This window comes from Oreochromis niloticus, linkage group LG12, assembly GCF_001858045.2.
Source record: "Oreochromis niloticus isolate F11D_XX linkage group LG12, O_niloticus_UMD_NMBU, whole genome shotgun sequence".
NCBI lineage: Eukaryota > Metazoa > Chordata > Actinopteri > Cichliformes > Cichlidae > Oreochromis > Oreochromis niloticus.
In genome coordinates, this window is record NC_031977.2 from 33269353 (window position 1) to 33288703 (window position 19351).

Here is a 19351-nt window from a genome sequence, read left to right on the forward strand (position 1 = left end):
CCTTTATTAAGAAAGGAAATTAGAAAACGCCTTCCTATAATTCACAGTTGAACTGCTGTAAGAAAATCTGCTTCTTTTCCAGTTGCTTCGCGTGAAGAACATAGATTTATACAAACTCTCTAAATCAAGACTATGAGCTATATTAACTGATCAAAGTATTTTCAAGGTTCAGTATAACTCCGTTTGGATTGATAAGGTCTATTCTTGCATTCGAGCCTGTAGGATTATAATGAATTAATGTTTACTGTGATGTTTGACTCGCAGTCATAGAAATCCTAAACAAGGAAGAAGAAAGGGGTTTTACTGGCTCAGTACTCAGCAGGAAAACATAAGAAAATAAGATGTGTTTCATTAAAAATTACCGTATTGTGCAATCGCAGGGTTCTCTAGTAATATTGCGCTATAGGCCAATTTCTATACGACTATCCAGTTTACTTAATCAGCATTCTACCAAGAAACGAGTTCATTTCTGCTGCTTCATAAAAATCCAAGTAGTACTGAGGAGTAGAAAAAAGTGGGGTTTGGCTCTGAACAGCATGAGGAATGAGGTAAGCGTTTCAGAACAGACTCGAAGGTTTGAGCCATCCATGGGTGCAAATTACGCACCGATATCATAGGACTGGAAACTGAAAATAAAAATAAAAAACATATAGAACCAAACATCAAACATCAGGATGTTCCTTCTTTTTTAAACATCCAGTCTTTGTATTGATATATTTCACGGGCTTTTCTCGTTTATCTGACACACATAAAACAACAGGGTAAAAACATGCTGTGGTGAACTAAAACATTGGTTTTGTAGTCCAATTTCTCTACATTGTAGTCTTACAATGCAGGTAGAATGTTCCAAAAGTACCTCCTAACATAAATGAAACAAGTCTTTTTTTCCTTTTCTTTTTTTACGTTGACTTTAATGACACTCTGGTGTAAAATACAAAATGCTATAATATATACCTCACATCATTTTTATGTTTGTAAATCAGCAAGAATATTGTAAATCATAAAAACATTTATTGGAGCTTTTTATCTTGGCTCTGCAGTTGCTGACTAAGTTACTGGTAAGTTATACATAAATAAAATGTTTAGGCAACTAATAACTGAGAATTTATCCATAAATTCAATTTTATTAATTTCATACAAAGTCAAAAGCAGACCTTTAATAAATGCGGTTTATGGCCCGTATGATAGTTCAGGAGGATCACTGCTGGTCAGGCTGGATAAATTTTGCTTGTCAGCTTCCAAGCAGAGAGTCACCGAACACATTTCCGTAGGAGGTTTTGAGAAAATGGACGTAGTTCTGCAGGCTGCGGTTTGTCGAGTCCGACTGCTCCAGCCTCTCCTTCATGTTCTGCAGCTGGCTCTGGAAGCGTCGCTCCATCTGGGAAACAAAAGCAGGGATACACTCCTACATCACAACATCACCTTTTTTCCCCCCTGTACAACTTTGAGCATCATTATCATGTGATGTTTCAGTTTCAGTACCAAAGCTGCCTTAAATCTACCCAGATTTACAAAAAGGACAAAACCAGTGAAAGCAATAAGAGTCTCTGTGTGTCTTTGGACAAAAAAACAGGAGTGATGCGCAAATTTACACACATGTCACAGCAACAGCAAGTTCTTCAAAGCATTTATGGGTCAGGAGCTGATGGTAAATAATTAACAATGAACCAGAGTAAGAGAAATAGAGAGAGAGAGAGACAGTGGACAGCTGCTGTCAGCCTGCAGCAAAGTTTACAAAGACTTCCAGATTTCCAGAGTGAGAAACCGAGTTGGGAGTTTCTCTTCATGCTTTTTCTTCATCCTGAAACTCTGCTGTGTGAAACAGCGAGCAGCTGAAAGGATGACTGTCTTTATGTTAATGATTGCTGAACAGGTGGTTTAACGAAGGACCCTGATTGGCTTTTTACCTGTGAAGGTTTTTATAGTGATTATAGTAACGAGCGCTGCTGCTGGAAATTTGAAAACACATTTACGTTCACAACACCTGAGCTCGCTGTCTCCGTCATGTTGCCACTTGTTGCGCGAGGCTGGAGCTCCTCTGTGAGCTGTGACGGAGGAGCTGCTGTGTTTTAAACTTTTTTTTGAAAGGCTAGATGGCCTTAATCTTAAAATATTTTATGTGAACACGTGGTCCTAACTATGTTTTTATTTGCAAATGAGCGAAACGTGAAAAGTGACTCCTGCTCCACCTTTTTCCATGTTTGCCACAGGTTTCAAACACCTCCTCTGCTGACTGCTGTAGAAGGTTGGTGGAACTGTTGTCACTGACCCAAATGGGCCAGAAGGAGCTTTCCTGACATACGTTTGTGCTGGCCTCTTGGTTTTATCTAAGCCTGCCTGCATGTGCAGAGTATTCATCGGTGACTTACTTCCTCCTTGTTTCGCTGCAGTTGGCTCAGCTCCGTTTTGGCTCGGCTCAGCTGGCTCTGAAGGTCCAGGGCTTTAGACTGAGACGATCTCTCTTTGGCTAAAACCCTCTGCATGCTATCGTCTACCTGAAGGCCGAACATGAAAAATAAACATATGAGCACCAAAATCCTCCGGGGAAAAACTGATGATTTAGTTTCTTTGACATTATCTTTAGTGAGTGTGTACAAACATGTAAATCAAAGCTTTAGTCTTTACCCCAGTTCAACTCAATGATCAGTAGTCAGTGTGGACGTGGACACTGCTCACATTGAGGAGGTGTAAAATCTGGATCATCAGTTTAACACAGAACAGAAACACCAACCAAAGTGTTGAGCCTCACCCACATTAGCAGCACTAACACCTTACTAACAGCATTAATCGAGCAAATATATAAAAAGAGTCTGATTTAATTGACTTGAGGACAATTTTGCTCAATCATAAGTTAATACATTTGTTTTACCACTCAAGTTAAAGATTGCTTGCTGTGTTCAGCTCTGACTCTGACCCACAGACCAATGAAGGAGAGATGGAAATCATTCGATTTTTTGACCACATCAATGTGAAATTAAATTTACTGATTTATATTCCCTGCAATAAGTAATGTATCTAGTAACAAAGTCGACTGACTGATTTTCTAATCTCAGTTGTAGTCTAAATTTTTTACATCTTTAATTGCAGACTTAACAGCAGTTTAAACACCTTCTGCATCACCAAGTTAATGCGTGCAAGCTGTGTGTCAGTGTTTGCACAGCAGGACTTCACTCAGTGACGTTAGTGAGATACAGATCAACAGTGTGCATGCATAAAACATCCATCCCTCCCTCCCTATCCAGGGACGGGTATAAAAGCTATTAAATCAAAATAAAAGAGTTAGTGACACTGAGGAGCCTCCAGCTGATTTTAAACCAAAACTCCAAACATGACCTGCTTCAGAAAAGCTTAAGTGTTCAGCACCAGTAACCATGGCAATCTCTTAACATCCGCCAGGTCACTGCTGAACACTGTAGAGTTTGGGAAGTCCAGGATAATGGGTGATGCTACTTGTCAAATCATTTATCTTACATGCATTTCCTTTAACAGTTACTCTGTTATAAGATTTTTGTTGGGTGAGGTAGATGTGAACCAAACCCCACCACCAACCAGTTCAGCAGCATCTTGGTAGCTGTTTAAAAGTTGAAGGAGAGCCACCGTGTTGATACTGACACTTCTGGCTTTAAGCTCATTGCAGACCACTAACCCATTCACCCCTCTGGAGCGTGATGTTTTGTAGAACTCTGAGACCTCTGTGACTCCACGTGTCCGTACCTGTTTCTGTACGTCGTCCAGAGTTTGCTGCAGTTGTCTGGACAGGACGCTGCACTCGTGACTCTTCTCCTCCAGCTGCTGCTGGATGCTGCGGATACTGGCTTCCTTCGAAGCGAAAGATTGAGACATCTCTCTGTTTTCTGCCTTCAAGCCCTCCAGCCTCCTGCAACCAACACACAAATCTAGTGTCACAGCTTGGAAAAGATCAGATATAATACTGATTTTTCTGTATTACTGTAGGATCTTTACAATATAAAGCACCTTGAGGCACCTGTTGTTGTGATTTGGCTCTGCGGTATATAAATAAACTTGAATAGAATAATGTCCATTAAATGCAGTTTCTCTGTGACTGTTACCTCTCGAAGTTGTACACTTTCTCCTTCAGGACGTTGTTTTCCTCCTGCAGCAGCAGGTTCCTCTGCTGAAGCGTCTCCAGCTGAGTGCCTTGCTGCTCCACCTGCAAAGGAAAACATTTAGTGGAACATGTCAGCCATGACGGGTTCCTGGACACACTGTGCATGGATTATATTCATCAGACTCATTAATCTTTCCGGATTTGTAAGTATGCTGGGTCTTTTGGGTTCGAATGAAACCTCTACCTTGTGCCTGACTTCAGAGAGGGCGGAGTTATTCTCCATGTTCCTCCTCTCACGTGCGTCAGCCTCCTGCTGGGCTTCTCGGAGCTGCTGCTCGGTCTTCCTCAATCTGTCCGGTAGAGTCTCGAGCTCTCTGAGCCGCCCCAGCAGCTCCCGCCTCACCTGCTCCTTCTCCCTCTCCAGAACCACCTGTACATCCAGCGCCTCCTTCTGCACCGCCTCCAGCTTCAGGCAGTACTCCTCAGACTCCAGGCGAGCCTGCTGGACCTGCAGAGAGGTTTATCACCCCGACACGGGTTCGATTTCAGCACAGAGACTGAAAGTCATTTTTAAAAGTTATAACATGTAAGATCAAAGTACCATCTGACTTTCCTGCAGACTTTCATGTTAAATGTGTATTTAAAGTGAGCGTGTGTCTGTACCTTCTTCTTGTATTTCTCCACCAGGTTTTCATACTTCTTGATCGATGCTTTCAGCTGACGAGCTTCAGACTGAAGCCCTCGCTGTTTCTCCTCAGAAGACGTCAGCTGACTCTAAATATGATGCATGTTTATCATAAACTACACTCAAATACATTTCCCTTAGACCACAGAAGATTGAAACAACATTAGATGTTGGTTTTTCTTTAACAGTTTTTATTTCATATCAACCAAATTCAAAGCGTGCTGCTAACTCTCCTGAACATACCTTGAGACTTTGATTGTCCAGCTTGGTGGAGGCGTTTTCGGCACTGAGATGATGCAGCTGATCCCGGAGCTCCTCCCTCTCCGCCCGACTCTTCTCCTCCGCTGACTGAAGCTGAGCGTGCAGCTCGATCACCTGACTGTGACATAGACAGGTATAAAAGGTTACTTTACTCAACAACCACAATTTTCTAAGTAACATTGTTTCAGTTTCTGACCATAACACAGATGCTGCAACTCCAAAGTGTCAGTAGCCTCAGTTTCAGTACCAGTTCGTGTCAAGTGACACCCTCTGGGCCTGAAAAATGGAGCCAATACAGAAGTGCCAAAAAAAAAAAGTAAATAAAAAAGCGCCAGATACAAAGAAGGTTTTGGTTTCTATTTTTTTTTTTTCTTCTAATTTTCAGGGTGACTCAGATGTTGTCCGATGATGCTGGGCTACATTTATCGATTTATTTACAGAAACAAGGAGAACTAAATGAGTGTTTCCATGAATGCACTCACTGTTTGAAAGCAGAGATTTCCTGTTCTAGCTGTCCTTTAGCTGCTGCCTCCTTGGAGTGGCGGAGGCACCAGTCACTGGATGTGGACAGAGCCTGAGCCAGCTGGGACTCCTTTAAGAAAAAACAAAAACACTCACACATTTTCTTCTTTTCTTTTTGACCTTATTTATTATTTCAAGTGCTCCTCATAAACAAGTCACCTTCAAGAAGGTGAACAGGTGAAAGAGAATGAACAGAGTATGCCTGTATGTCTGTTACAGGCTCAGTCAGACTGCTGCTCCTTCAGCAGGCAGTCCTCACCTCTGTTGCTTGTGTGTTTCACTGGAAACTTGCCACTTGGCCAAGCGGCTCTCCTTTGAATCAGATTTGCATAAACCACGTGATCGGACAAGACACTGCTGAGAAAACTCATTTGCATGCAGAAGAAACCACACAGAGGTGTGACAGTCACACAAAGGAACCAACATGTTTTCTCCACAACCTTCTCCATCTATCATCTACCGCAATACCAGAAAATGACGGAATACTGTGAAGAGATTTTTAAAAATATGGATTGGAAAATAGTTTTTAGTTCTTCACAGGATGTAATGTAGGTAATGTGTGACTTTAGGAAACCACTAACCAGGTTTAATCACATGGGCTGCACATACTGACCTTCTCCTGAAGTTTGTCCTCGAGCCGCCTGGCGGCCTCCTCGGCTTGCTCTGACTGCTCGGTGAGCAGGGCCAGACTTCTCTCCTCGGCCTCCCTCTGCTCCCTCAGAGTTTGCAGCTCCTCCTGAAGCACCTGGAGCTCCTTCTGCTGCTGCTCCTGGCTCTGCTGCATCCTCTACAGAGAGAGAGAGAAGCAGGAAAGCTGGTTTAAAGAATAATGAATGCTAAAAGGTGAGTTTAGGATTCTGAATTTGCTTCACTGGCAAAGTGTGCACATCAAAAGACTCTTGTTGTTACTTATTCTACATGCACTGTTCCAAGGACGATTTACAACAGAGACATGAAAGAAAACATACGTTCAGAACAAGGGCGAGGGAAACAAAGCAGCTAAAGTGCTGCCATAAACTTCAAAAACATTGTGCAGACTTACTTTTCCTGGGAAAAAGCCTCTTTTGGCTTAAAGAAAGAGTTTCAGTGTCTATTTTGTAACTGAAAGGTGTGAATACTTGTATATTTGTGGCCAGTCTAAACCCATTACTGAACCACACTCATGAAGCCTGAACATGAGCGTGGTGGAGGCTTCATTGTTCCAGGTTTTAGTCACATTTCCGCAGAGATCATCCATAATGAAAACTGCAGCCTCACAAGTTTCCCTCCTGTATCAGATCTGTGTGACTCAAACGTTCACAGAGCGTGTCACGATACCTCAATCGTACAACATGTAATACCTGCAGCCTCGCATGCCATGCATAAAAGAAATACAAGAGCAGTGCACACACTTGGCACGATAACTTCAATAACAGACATGAGAGTCAAAGAAATATTGCTTCATGTTCTTACACATACATAAGTTAGGTCTTACTCACAGATTTCAAGGTTATACAGCTGTAATAAATCAGCCCTCCTCTTTCTGAGCTGTGAGATTGATCCAGAGATGTCTCACATTTATCCATACACAGTCCCAGAGGAGTTTGCCTTCATATTAGAACATACTGATTCTCCTTCAGCTGCCTCTCACTGATCCTAACTGCTGTTTCTGGGGAGAAACCTGTGCCTGTGCCTACACTGCATTATTATTTCAGTAGATTACTTGCTCCCTCATTGGGTCTTCTCTTTTTTTGACCTGCTACTTTGTGCTGTTTTCAGCAGACTGCAGATTCCTCCAGGAATTGCAATGGTCATTACCGACATCGGGTTGGTGTTGATGTCTGGAACAGTGTAAACACTGGATGTAGTAACTTCACCCTGAGGGTACAGGCGTTAAGATTAGTCATATATCCTGTTTACTGAAGTTCACAGCTAAACAGGTGGAATGAATTAGAGTTTGGAGGAAGCCAAACAGTGGCTGATGGTCTGGTTGTGTTTTTACTTTTACTTTTTTATCCTTTACAAGATCCATTTTATCATATTTCGTGTATTCATTCAGTGTAACTTGTTTTCAGGCATTGTAGATGTAGGTGAAAATAAAGTGTTAAAAGTATTTGCTATGGCAGACCTCAGGTTTTGCACCAAATATGTCTTTAGACTCCTTCATGTGGCATTTTTGGCAGTTAAATTGCAAAACTTTGCACTTTCACTTGTGCATTTTTTTGCAATTGCATTAATTGCATTGACTAGTAAATGTGGCCTGAAATATCAAAAGGGTTTTTTAAGTCTTTGGTTGTAGTCTATGTCTGCTGGTCCAGTGTGTTAATGCATATGATTGTGTTCTGTGTTAACAGACCTGAATCTGAGCGGCAAGTCGGGTCTTTTCTGCCTCTGCTCGGCTCAGCTGAGACTCCAGGTGGCTGCGAGTTGACTCCAGAATTCTTGAAAGCTCCTCGGTCGTCTTAACGTTGTCCTGCAGTGAGAGAGAGAAGCAGAGGATGAGCAGGAGAGATCGTTAAGGAAGTGCATGTCTGTCTGAGAGGTATCAGTTAGTTGTGGGAAACCTTTTCAAAGTCCAAATGCTCTGCAAGCTTAGAGGCCTCTTTCTCCTTGTGGGTGAGTTTGGCCAGAAGGCGCTGCAAAAGAAGAAACGTCTTCTCAGAAATTTTCTCTGATGTAAAATGAGGTAATAAGCGGGTGATAATCACTCACCATGTTCTCTGCTTCGCTGTCAGCCAGTCTCTTTCTCAGGGTGTCTGTCTGTTCTGACCTCACCAGCGATTCCCGCTGCGGATACAATAAAAGTCAGGAGTGAATAATGGCACGCTGACAGTCCCACTCCTTAAATTTGTGTCTTCTTCCTGTACCTCATGTTCACTCCACTCTCTGAGGAGCTCTCGGAGGCCGTGGTTTGTGTTATCAAACATCTCGATCTTCTCCAACAACAACTTCTGCTGCCGTTCCAGAGAAGCTGCGTGCAGTTTTGATGGCGTCTTGTCCTAAAACATAAATAAACATGTGCATCCAAACATGTCCTAATCTATTCCTTCTGCCTCATCTCTTCATCCACTTGATTTATCAGTAAAATATCTTCCAGTGCAGGTTTTACCTTGGCAAAGCTGTCCATAGTTTCCTTCAAAGCTGTCAGCTGATTGGCTACAGCTACGCCGTCAATTTCTGCTTCAACGAGTGCCCTCAGGAGCACATCTGCCTCTCTGTGTTGACCCCGAGAATCTGGCCTGTAAACAAAGCAGACCTGAAATGTCATTGTGTGCATCAGCAGAAAGTATATTGGAGTGAAAGTTGGCCTTATTATTCTCATTTCCTCTACTAGAGTATCGTTGCAGGATTCACTGAAAGCTGAAACTTGTATTTCCTTGTGCTAAATCCACGTGTTCTCCTTCTCTTCCCCTGACTGTCAACACTGTGTGATTCCTCTGGTACCCAGTCCGCGTTCCAGTTGACCTGCATCAATCACACCACCTGTTTAAAGCTGCAGCAGTTATTCAGGGCGACCTTGATTCTGGCTGAGCAGCCTTCTGCTACGCCACTTTTCTCAGTGTTGTGCTGGCAACCATGCACACTGGTAGTTTATCAGGTGTTTGACATACTAATTTCTACCAATAGAGGCGCTACTTGGAGATGCATTTAGTTCATTTAGTCCACAGATGTCAAACTCCAGTCCTCAAGGGCCGGTCTCCTGAAACTTTTCCATGTGTCCCTGCTGTAACACACCTGAATAAAATTAGTAGGTCATTAGCAAGACTCTATAGAACTTGACTGCTGGCCCTCGAGGACTGGAGTTTGACACCGCTGGTTAAGTCCATTAAATGGTAAAATAACTAACTAACTAAAACACCTTAATCTATGAACATTAGCTCCCAAGTTTGGAGGTACTTTTGGTTATTTTTATTTGTTTGTTTTGAATAGCACACTATCACTGTTAGTTCTCCTCCTTTTACTGCTTTACAAAGAAATGTGTAAAAACTTGTTGCCACCCATTAACTTCTGAAACAGCAAAGATCACAGTAGAAGACTTTTGTAGTAAAAAGCTTTTTTGGCAGATTTACCAAATTAAAAAACAATCAGATTTATTTGCTTATTGTTCCATTGCAGTTTTAACATTATAGGAATAGCAGAAATGGCACTCATCATCATTAATTTCATTATTCATTTTGCCTAATCATAGCTATAACATGAATTCGTTCAGCATTTGTTTCGTGCTCCGTTGAGAAGATTCAGAGACAGTGCCAGAGCCAGTATCCACCGGAATTAAAAACATCACCACAAAGCAAAATGTCTCAAGAAGTGATGTTTATTCTTTATCGGCTTCAAACGCTACTAAACCATTTTGGTTAAACGTCCTCAGGATATGAGGTCACGAGTACAAATGTTTGTGTGTCAGACTGCTGAAGCTGTACGTACTTCTTCAAACGGCGAAAGGTCTCTTGCTCTCTAAGTAGGATGCTGAGGTCCTTGGACACTGCATCCAGCTCTTCCTCCTGCTCCTCTGCTTCGTTCTGATGCCTGATCCCACTTTCTGTCTGATGCCGCACTCGGCTCGTCTGATCACAACAAACAGAAGTACGGTTCAGGGATCAGCCTCAAAGAAGACAGAAATAAACTGAGAACAGCTGCACCTACCAAAAGAAACAAGGTACATGTTCATCAAACTATCCTCGACTGTGTCTTAGAAAAGATAAAATTATGTTTAATCCTCAAATTAAAGCCAAAAAGGTGATCCTGTCTTAGGCTCTCTATGATTAATACATCCCAGTCGGTGATGGGTTGACCAGACGCGTCTGTCATATACAAATATTATTTAGGAGGGGAACTACTTGCTCTCTATGATGTGCAGGGTGTTGTTGGAGTTGAAGTCTTTTAACGCCTGCTACGTTAGCCAATGTAGCAGGCATCTGCCAGACGTTCTTCGTGTAATTAAGTGTTTGTGGGTTAAAATGTATCCAACTCCTTTTATTCAGCTCACTATTTTTATTTTTTCTATGTCTGTGGATATTTATGACATTTTTCTCTTGCCCTGGAGTTCATTTTTAAGATCCTCAAGTTTTTATTATGTCTTGCTTAAATTCAACTTCTTTTACTTCAATTCTACTTTTTCTTGTAAATGGCCCTATGTTGTGCGTATTGTGCCATCAGTGGCAGGTAGACAGCATAACAGAAAAACATCGATCTAACATGTCAAAATAAGGAATATAAGCTCAAAGTGATATGTGAATACTCTTTGCGTGGGTAGTTTGGGTGGTCCATGGTAATGGATATCAGTTACCTTTGTTAATTAGTAAATCAGCCCTGAAATGAGAGTATAGGTTCTGGTTGTAGTCTTTTTGCTACTTTCAGTACATCTGTCTTGTTAAAAAAACAAGCTGCTGCCAGAAAATCTTTCCTCTCCACAGCTCCCACTACATTTAACAGAGATGAACAGTAATAAGAGACCTGGCACTTGTGGGAGTCCACATCTCTTCTGCAGGACAGCCTTCCTGGAGGAATCCACGGCTTCCGGACCTTTGGTCTGCCTCCATCGCCCTTCACCTGGGCACCTTTTTCCCGACTCTTTAGAAAAGGTAAACAGATTCAGGTGAAACGCTTCAAGACTTAACTAGCGTCCTGTTCCTCTGGAAACTCTTTGAAAGCTTGTAAAAAGGTGGGGTGAGGGCTGTCTAGAAGAAAAATAACAAATCAGTGCAGCAGAAATACGACATGTGATTAACATCAGCAGTCCCTGTAGATCGTGGATATTTAAATCTGTGACTACACCTCACATCAGCTTACATAAGTGATTTACGAACCCTTCGGAGTATTCCCCTGAATCTATAAAGTGCAGCAACCTGTGGGGTTTTGCTGGGACTCCTCCTCATGTGAACATGTATAGGTGTAGTCTCCAGTACGTGGAGGTGAACCGGTGGCGGCGACGGAGGTGAATCCCGGGTTTTCATTCTCATAGACCCCGTTTGGGCTCATTAATGTTCCGTTAAAACAAGTATTAAAAAGCAGATTTTTATCATGATACACAGTTTGCTTCCAAGATGAATCTCGGCTTCTCCCTGTAGAGCAAACGGTTGTTTGGCTTGACAAACGACCGGCCTGATGATTGGCTCGTTTGCAAGATTCCGCTTTGTGATTGGTTGAGAGGAAAGTTTTGTGTAAGCGTTGTCCGTGGTAACCATTAAAAGTAATCGTGAAGTCCACGCTGCCTTTACGTGGTGTCGGAAAAAAATCCAAATAAATTTATACCCTTCTTAAATGGTTTCACACTTCAATTCGAATAGGAATAATCTATCTCTTAAACCTTATAAAATCAGATTAGTTGTTACATATTTATAGCAACAATGGAGCTGCAGCAGATAGCTTTGTTGTGACGGTTTCGGGAATTCCGTTTTAAATCATGTAACGTGAACGTAGCATAAAACCGTTATAACAAAAAAAAAAAAAAAACCAGACAAACAAAAAAGAATGAACGTAATGCTTTACTTTTCAAATTCAGTTCATGTATACTGATGGCTTTTCTGCTAAAGTAGATTTCCGTTTTCCAGTTAAATAACACCGCAGTGTTCGAAGTCTGAGATGAGCGAGAGATAAATTCACTTCCTGTTTATTTCTGTGGCACTTCCGAATCTTAAGCTAACACGTTCATACTAGCTAGCCGCTCCAAAGTCCACCAATCGAAACGATATAATAAATGTACACAAAAATTTAGTGGTCAGAGTTTTATATGGTTTATCATTTGTGCTGATATCTGACAGCCAGTTATTGATTCTCGCTCCATGCGCTGTGTCGGCTAAAAACAAAGCTGCTAAGAGTTTCAGTTAGCTTAGCTTGTGGTTAGCCTTCCATGTGCGCGTGGCTGCTAACAAACATGCTGTGGCAATTAACGGTGCAGTACGTTTCCTTTATGCTCCTGTTTTACCCCAGTGCCCACAAGCTCGGTGAAGCGTGTGTTGCGGCTGCTGCAGCGGAGGCACAGGACCGAGGAGCTAGCAGCACGGACACCCTGATCCTGTGCAGGGCTTGCGGACACGAGTTAGCACTCGGGACGGACATCCGCTCCGTGCCTAGCCGGCTGGCGCTCTCCAGCCGCAACGACACGCTGCTCGGGGTCGAAGGGTTAACGTTCAGCTGTTTGAAAACCCCCACGGACACCGGTTTGAGGTGATCACGTTCAGAAAAGCCGACGTTACTCAGCATTGGCCGGCAGACAAGCGCTTCTCCTGGTTCCCGGGGTTCTCCTGGACCGTGGCCACCTGTCCCAGGTGTAACACTCACCTAGGTGGGTAAACCTTCACATCAGGGTTATTACAGTTAACTAAACTCGTGTGAGAAAGCTAAATCGAAATGTCGATCTCCTGTTAATAAAACTAACACACATCTAAAACTTTCTCGGAAACGTTGAACCTAAGTCGAAAAAATATTTTGGTAACTTTCCATTTGGTTAAAATATGTTTAAAACGTTTATAATTTTGTTCAATGTAAAACATAAAAGAAAGACGTATGTTTTAGTTATTTTTTATAACCAACCAATATGTCTTTAAAACACTTTGAATTGACTTATGTTTGATAAGTATTTATCAAACAATATTTATTTTTTTAGCTCCTTATTATCATTATTTAGCAAAGTCTTGTTTTTTTTATTTTTATTAACTCAAATCTTCTTTCATAGCTAGTTTTAGTGTTTCGTTTAGTTTTATTTCACTAAAACTAGTTTGGTTAGCTTTCAAAAAAAATGTACCGGGGAAAATAGTTTTAATCTGTCATCATAATCCGCCTGAAGACGCTTTGGTGCAGTTTTTGCTGAGATTAAATATTGTTTTTACATTAATCTACTAGTTTAATATTAAAATGTTTTAACACAAATACATTAAGGTTTGGTGAATGTGTTTATTGAGATTTTGATGTTCTGAAAATTACAATGCTGACAAAAGTGCTTTTTGTTATAATAATAATGAAAACCAGCACAGAAACTGAAGTAAAAATAAAAACTCAAAATAAATTAGAAATAAACAACTATAATAGCTCTGGTTTACGTCTTTATATTTTGGTTGCACATTTCTGTGCTTTACAGTTCTAACATAAAGTCATATAAACAAGTCAATCCAATATGTTTAAACTGTATATTAATAGTAAAACCTTATCTAAACAGATGAAAAATTGTTGTTTGCAATCTGCCAAACTATTTCCTATCTGCGTATCCTGGATAATCTTCTTGACATTTTGAATAACCCGTTTATGAAATGTTTTATTATGCCCCAAAATGAGCGACTGTGCCATTAACGCACCAAAAAAAGTTTTCCAAGGGCAGAGCTGAGGGTAGTTTTCCCATAGACTTGTAAAGGACCAGAAGTCTCATTGCGGCCACAAGATTTACCCCATGGCGGCCTTTGAAAAGAATGCAGGTTTAAGGCACCTGCGTCCTTGTGTTATACCATCTGTGCCACAATACAAAACTTGATCCCTTAGATGACTGCAACTCAGTCACATATAGAGCCCTACCTGGCCACAACTTTAGAGATATCTGATCAGGCCTTCTTTTAAATACAGATGCTTGTTTTAAACAAAATTTATATAGGTTAGAGGTTTCCTTAAATAAGCACCCCTTTCTTTTTAAAGGTATGGCTGACTGCATTTGTGTGTAATGAATGCTGGAACATGCACATTTCTTTCAAGTGTGTTTTTTATCCAAACTAAAGTACTTAAAGTTATTAAATACAGAGCTGGAAAATAGTTCATTTTTAAGTCAGGATTTAGTACATCTGAATTCAGGCTTTTTTTGGTTAACCTGCTCTGACATGTATCCCACTTCTCTCAAACACCTGAACAAGTTACATCTTGCTTTCAGGTAACTGATTTTTGTCACTTCTCTCTAGGTTGGGCCTTCCAGCCAAGTGACTGGCCTGACAGGATAACGAAAACCAATTTCAAGGAATCGGAGCACACCTTCTTGGCTTTAATCACCCATCGCCTACTAACAGAGGACTTTGCTTCAAGCCTGCTTATGACTCCAAAATCCTTCTCCAGCTGACAGACTTTACAAGTAGTTAACCCTGGTGCCTTTGCCGCTACCTGAATTATATTTTCTTAAATTTGAATGCACCCACACATGTATACACAGTAAGTTTTATTATTGTAACAAAGCAAGTTGTACACCTCAAATTTAAAACAATTTCTTCCCCCCCACCCCAAGCGAAAAAAGGAAAAGGGTGATTAAATGTAAATTCTGAGATAACAGGTCCATTTTTTAAACCCATGAAGCAGTGGGGGGCAAAATTTACAAGCTTGTTTTTTTTTTTCCATTTTGTTCTTTATTAAAAATGTCATTTCAAATCTCATGGATATCTGTAAAACAATACAATGAAAAAAAAAAAGTCCCATAGAAATGGTGTCAAAATAACCACTCTCCCCAATATCCAACATACTCCTGCCCCACCCTGCCCTCCCTCTAAACATTACAAGTCAAAGGAATGAGCTGGTACTCATTAAGCACGTAGGGGAAAATAAGTTTTAAGGGTTCAACATCCCAAATGAAAAAATAATAATAATAATAAAAAAAAAAAAAAATTAAAAAAATGGGAAAGAAAATATTGCGAGGTCTGCTAGCGCTAGGTCACTACACCATGGCTTTAATCAATTTACCACACAACCTTGAACAGAAGAACTTCTGTGTGAATAGTCTTCAAATCTACTTAGGATGCCGTGCTGATTCTATTTTTTAGACGTTTTTATTATCATTTTTAGATGACTTGAGGGGGATGGTACTCAAAATTCAGGGCAAAGTGCCATTCGCCTTAGATGAGTCGAGGGATAACAAAACATGGCACCAACAAGTGAAAGAGGCTTCAGAATGGAAAATGAAGCACACACGGATGATTTAAGAAAAAAAAAAAAAAAAAGTAACAAAAAAAAATAAAAATAAAACCTTTGCTCCCGAACATGAGTGGAAAAACTGAACAGGGAATAGAAGGTTGAGGGTCTTGGTAAATGGTGGTTTTCTTAGTCATCTTCTCCCTCGTCGTCCTGAAAGAGCGAGACATCACGCAGTTAGCAAGTGAAGAGGGAGGGTAGGCACCACTCACATCAATTTTCTCAGCTTTTAGTAGATTACCTCTCCATCTTCTCCATCGTCCTCTTCATCTTCCTCTCCATCTTCATCTCCTTCCTCATCAATGTCCTCCAGACCCTCCTCATCCTCTTCATCTTCCTCACCTTCACCCTCTTCATCCTCCATATCAGGAACCTAGAGATGAGTAAATCTTAAGCATTTTCTTGCTTTGGTTCTTACATTTTTATCATTTCATGGACTGATGAAAGATGTGAGAACATGGAAGAACATTGTAATACAGACCAAACATCATAAACATACCAGGTAGTACTGCAGAGGGTTTGGCCAGATGTCATCCTTGATGACCTCCCCGAGCTCATCAGCTCCCGCGTCGGCATGATCAGTGAACCAAGTGAAGAAGCTCTCTGGTTCTTCGTGTTGCCTCTTCCTTCCTGCTTTGTTCTGTGTCTGGCTGGAGCGCTTGGTCAGGTCCTAAAAACAGGCATCAGGAGTTACTGAATAGTTTGTGACTATTGCAGGAAAAAAAATTCTCAGCACTACCCATTATCAGCACATTACATTTAAAACTAACGCTATGAAATATAAAAGTTATAAACTCACTACAATTCTGAATAAAATCTATAAACTGTAGATTTAATAGCTCTGGGTGATGAAAATAGAGTAGTCTTTAACCTGCATTACTTCTAAATGCCAGCAGAGGGCAACTCCTTTTGGTTGTATAGATAGATATCTGTGGGAAAATGATCACATTTCTGTCTTATCTCTGGTCTCAGTAAACAACTCACTGATGAGTCTATGGTCCCAGTTGTAGGTTTAAAGTCTTATCCAAAACAAAAAACTAACTTCATTATGTCAAACCCGAGTACTGTCAATCATGAGTCTTTAATCAATGAGCTTGCTCCAATTTGGCACTGATAAACATGATAGGTCAAACTGGTGATCCACCCATTTACTTTGGTTGACAAACTGAAAGCTGTGCATACCTTTCCTGATTTCCATTTGATTTCTGTTGACTTTGAAGATGGGTCTCCGCTCTCATTCAGATGGAACTCTTTGGAAAGAACTTTGTTTTCGAAGTACGGATTTTCATCGAAATACTAAAAAAAGGAAAAAGAAAAATTAAAAACGCACCCAGGTAAGAAAACTTGCAAATAAAGGGGAAAAAAAAAAAAAGTCACCACAGCGTTACGTCAAACCATTAAACACTTACAAAATCTATTCTGTAGCCTGACTTGATGTCTTCAAACTCCGTCACCTCCACTCGGCTCAGGTAATGAAGCGCTTCCTCATCTTCCTCCCCCAGTAGGGCTGATACTGTAGGAAAAACAAAATATGGATATACAGATTTAAAACTCGATTCACTGTCCACGTCACTCACACTTGGCACTGTGATGCCATTTTTTAAATATAGACAAATTAGAGTAATAAAATTTCTGAGATTATCTGCTTACCCTGTGGATGGTTGACAAATGTGGTGACCCAGAAGTTGGGGATTTTGGCGATCAGTTCTGACCTCTTTTGAAAGAATGGCTGACGGAGTTTGTTGTATTTCTGTTCTACTTTGAGGATCTCCTCACTTGCTTGCTCATTCAACCTGAACAAGAAAAAGAAGTTTAAAATGTGAACATACCAGGTAACCAAGTGTAATGTCAACACATAGATAAATGCTATATTTATTCACATATGCATGTCCAACAATGGACAGTGCTTTGCCCAAACTTTATTTTCATTTTGGATTTATTGATCATTTACAAAGAGTTTGTCTCACATGGTTTCACTTTACCTTTTGGAACATCATCCAATTTAGCTCAATTCACATTGATTCGAGTTGTACTTAAAATTGAAGGAAAACCATTCAATTTAAAAGAAAGGTTTCATTTTTCTTCTAAGTTTAACAGATTCGCAACTTTTATAAAGCCCAAACTCTGCCTTAAAACAACACCAAAACAACCCAATTTACATTTCGACTTATGCCTATTAAATTCCTCACTGAATTATATTTAGATGTTTAATCATATTTAATTAATATTTTACTTTATGCTCTAGTATCATTTTCACCACAATGAACAATGCTGCCTTGCATTTCAATTTATTCAAGCCTTCCACTTTATTTAAACTATGTCATATTTAATATTCTGGCTGTCTTAACACTATAATAACTGCATCTTTTGGACCAATAAAAGTGCATCTTAATGCAGTTCAGTGATTATGCAGGTTTCCAGATTGCAGCATGTTAATTTAGCGACATAGTTCCTCTTTTCATCAAAACATGTAGCAAACATCCCCGAGATTTCTACAAGGCAGAAAATCTACGACTGTAAGGAAACGTTTAGTTTAAAATTTTTATTACCTGTCAATTTCATTTTGAACTTCATCAATGTGTTCAATAGCTTCTTGCTGCTCTTTCTCTGTGGGAAACAAAAAAATTGTTAAAAGATTACATTATATGCAAATGACACACAGCAACAGTCAAGTAGGACCTCGATTATTCATTTATTTAATTTTTTGCTTTTAGTCCTTCATACAAACTAATTTTACAGAGAAACTAAGTTTGCCATTATCTGAAAATCCTTTTTACACAAAATGCAATATACCAACACCCACCGGAGCACAAATAAAACCCAACTTAATTCTGCGTTAGTACAGTGTAAGTAAAGGTATATGGCTGATTAAATCCCCCGGAGGTTAAGGTAAGGTAAGCGGCCAATAGCTGCAGCTCTAGCGGCTCAGACACTCACCGTTTCCTGCCGGCTGCTACCTATAAGGCCGCGTGGTTTAAATGTGGGACATCTGAGTGCACACACACACACAGAGAGCCGCGATAACATGAGGGACCAAAACCGGGGACAGATGCCAGAATACCCCCCCATTACTGTGAAATCGTCCCCCATACAGTGGAAATCCTGTGTGTTTTTGTCCACATAAAATAATTATCCGGTTCACCTGACTGCGTGACCAGTTCATTTAAATGCATCTTTAGCGGTAACAAAACACAGCGTCGTCAGCTAGCATTAGGTAACGTTACAACAACAACACACAAGCTGGCTAACTGCTAATTGAAACGGTCAACTTTAACCCTTTTAAAACAAAAAATAATTAGCTGCAACCCTTTATCGGATAGTGTGAAGTGATTTTACTCCCAAACACAGAAAAATATTCTTCCAAGATCACACACGGCCACTCAGTTAGGAGCCTTCGACATCGCTGGCCACGCTGATGATGCTAAATTAAGGAGCTAACATGGCCTCTCAGCACCGGTCTGAATTGAACAACAGAAGGCAGGAGCAGCGGCATGTTAGCTGCGGAGCTAGCCACCGTTAGCGCAGCGCGAATACACGCAGCAACCGCCGTGGCCAGCCGTGAAGAAGCTCCCGTGGCGTGATGCAAAAATCAAAGCAGTGCACAAAATAATTAGCAAGAATAATGCACCAAGTGGCAATGCAAAAATATGTTAAGAGAAGAAAGTGAAAATGGCGGTGAACAGGAGGCCGCCATTCCCCTTACCGGAGGTCTCATCCGCTCCGTCATGGTTTGAGTTCAGCTCCTTTTTACTCACTTTTGCCGCCGAGGCCGACATGTTTTCGCAAGCTGGGGTAACTTACAGACGTCTGAGAGAATATCTGGTAGCTTTGAATCCGGTTTCTCCTTGAACAGGAGAACGTTAATTCGGCGTAAAGTTCAGCGTGCAGAAGCCAACAACGTGCTGCTCTCCACACAATGTAGCTGCCGATGAGCGAGGAAGTCAGAGCAAGCGCCGCTCACG

At 40.8% G+C, this 19351-nt stretch overlaps 2 protein-coding genes across 2 annotated transcripts; both read right to left on the reverse strand.

The window, feature by feature from the left end:
• Positions 1-142: 142 nt before the first annotated feature.
• On the reverse strand, positions 143-12555 carry LOC100693693 (outer dense fiber protein 2). The gene is made up of 18 exons (XM_013270892.3): positions 12442-12555; positions 10971-11087; positions 9942-10081; positions 8626-8755; positions 8384-8515; positions 8229-8303; positions 8081-8152; positions 7873-7989; positions 7335-7394; positions 6151-6324; positions 5498-5607; positions 4998-5133; positions 4733-4843; positions 4314-4577; positions 4071-4171; positions 3715-3877; positions 2370-2495; positions 143-1378 (listed from the first exon to the last, which is right to left on the reverse strand). The coding sequence occupies exons 4-18, from the start codon at positions 8641-8643 to the stop codon at positions 1232-1234; spliced, it is 1806 nt and encodes a 601-aa protein (XP_013126346.1). The 5' UTR covers positions 8644-8755; positions 9942-10081; positions 10971-11087; positions 12442-12555; the 3' UTR covers positions 143-1231.
• A 2076-nt stretch (positions 12556-14631) lies between these two features.
• On the reverse strand, positions 14632-19337 carry seta (SET nuclear proto-oncogene a). The gene is made up of 8 exons (XM_003444457.5): positions 19093-19337; positions 17939-17996; positions 17040-17182; positions 16799-16902; positions 16572-16685; positions 15889-16059; positions 15631-15762; positions 14632-15542 (listed from the first exon to the last, which is right to left on the reverse strand). Exons 1-8 carry the CDS (start codon positions 19163-19165, stop codon positions 15519-15521), a joined length of 819 nt encoding a protein of 272 aa, XP_003444505.1. The 5' UTR covers positions 19166-19337; the 3' UTR covers positions 14632-15518.
• Between the last annotated feature and the right edge of the window lie 14 nt (positions 19338-19351).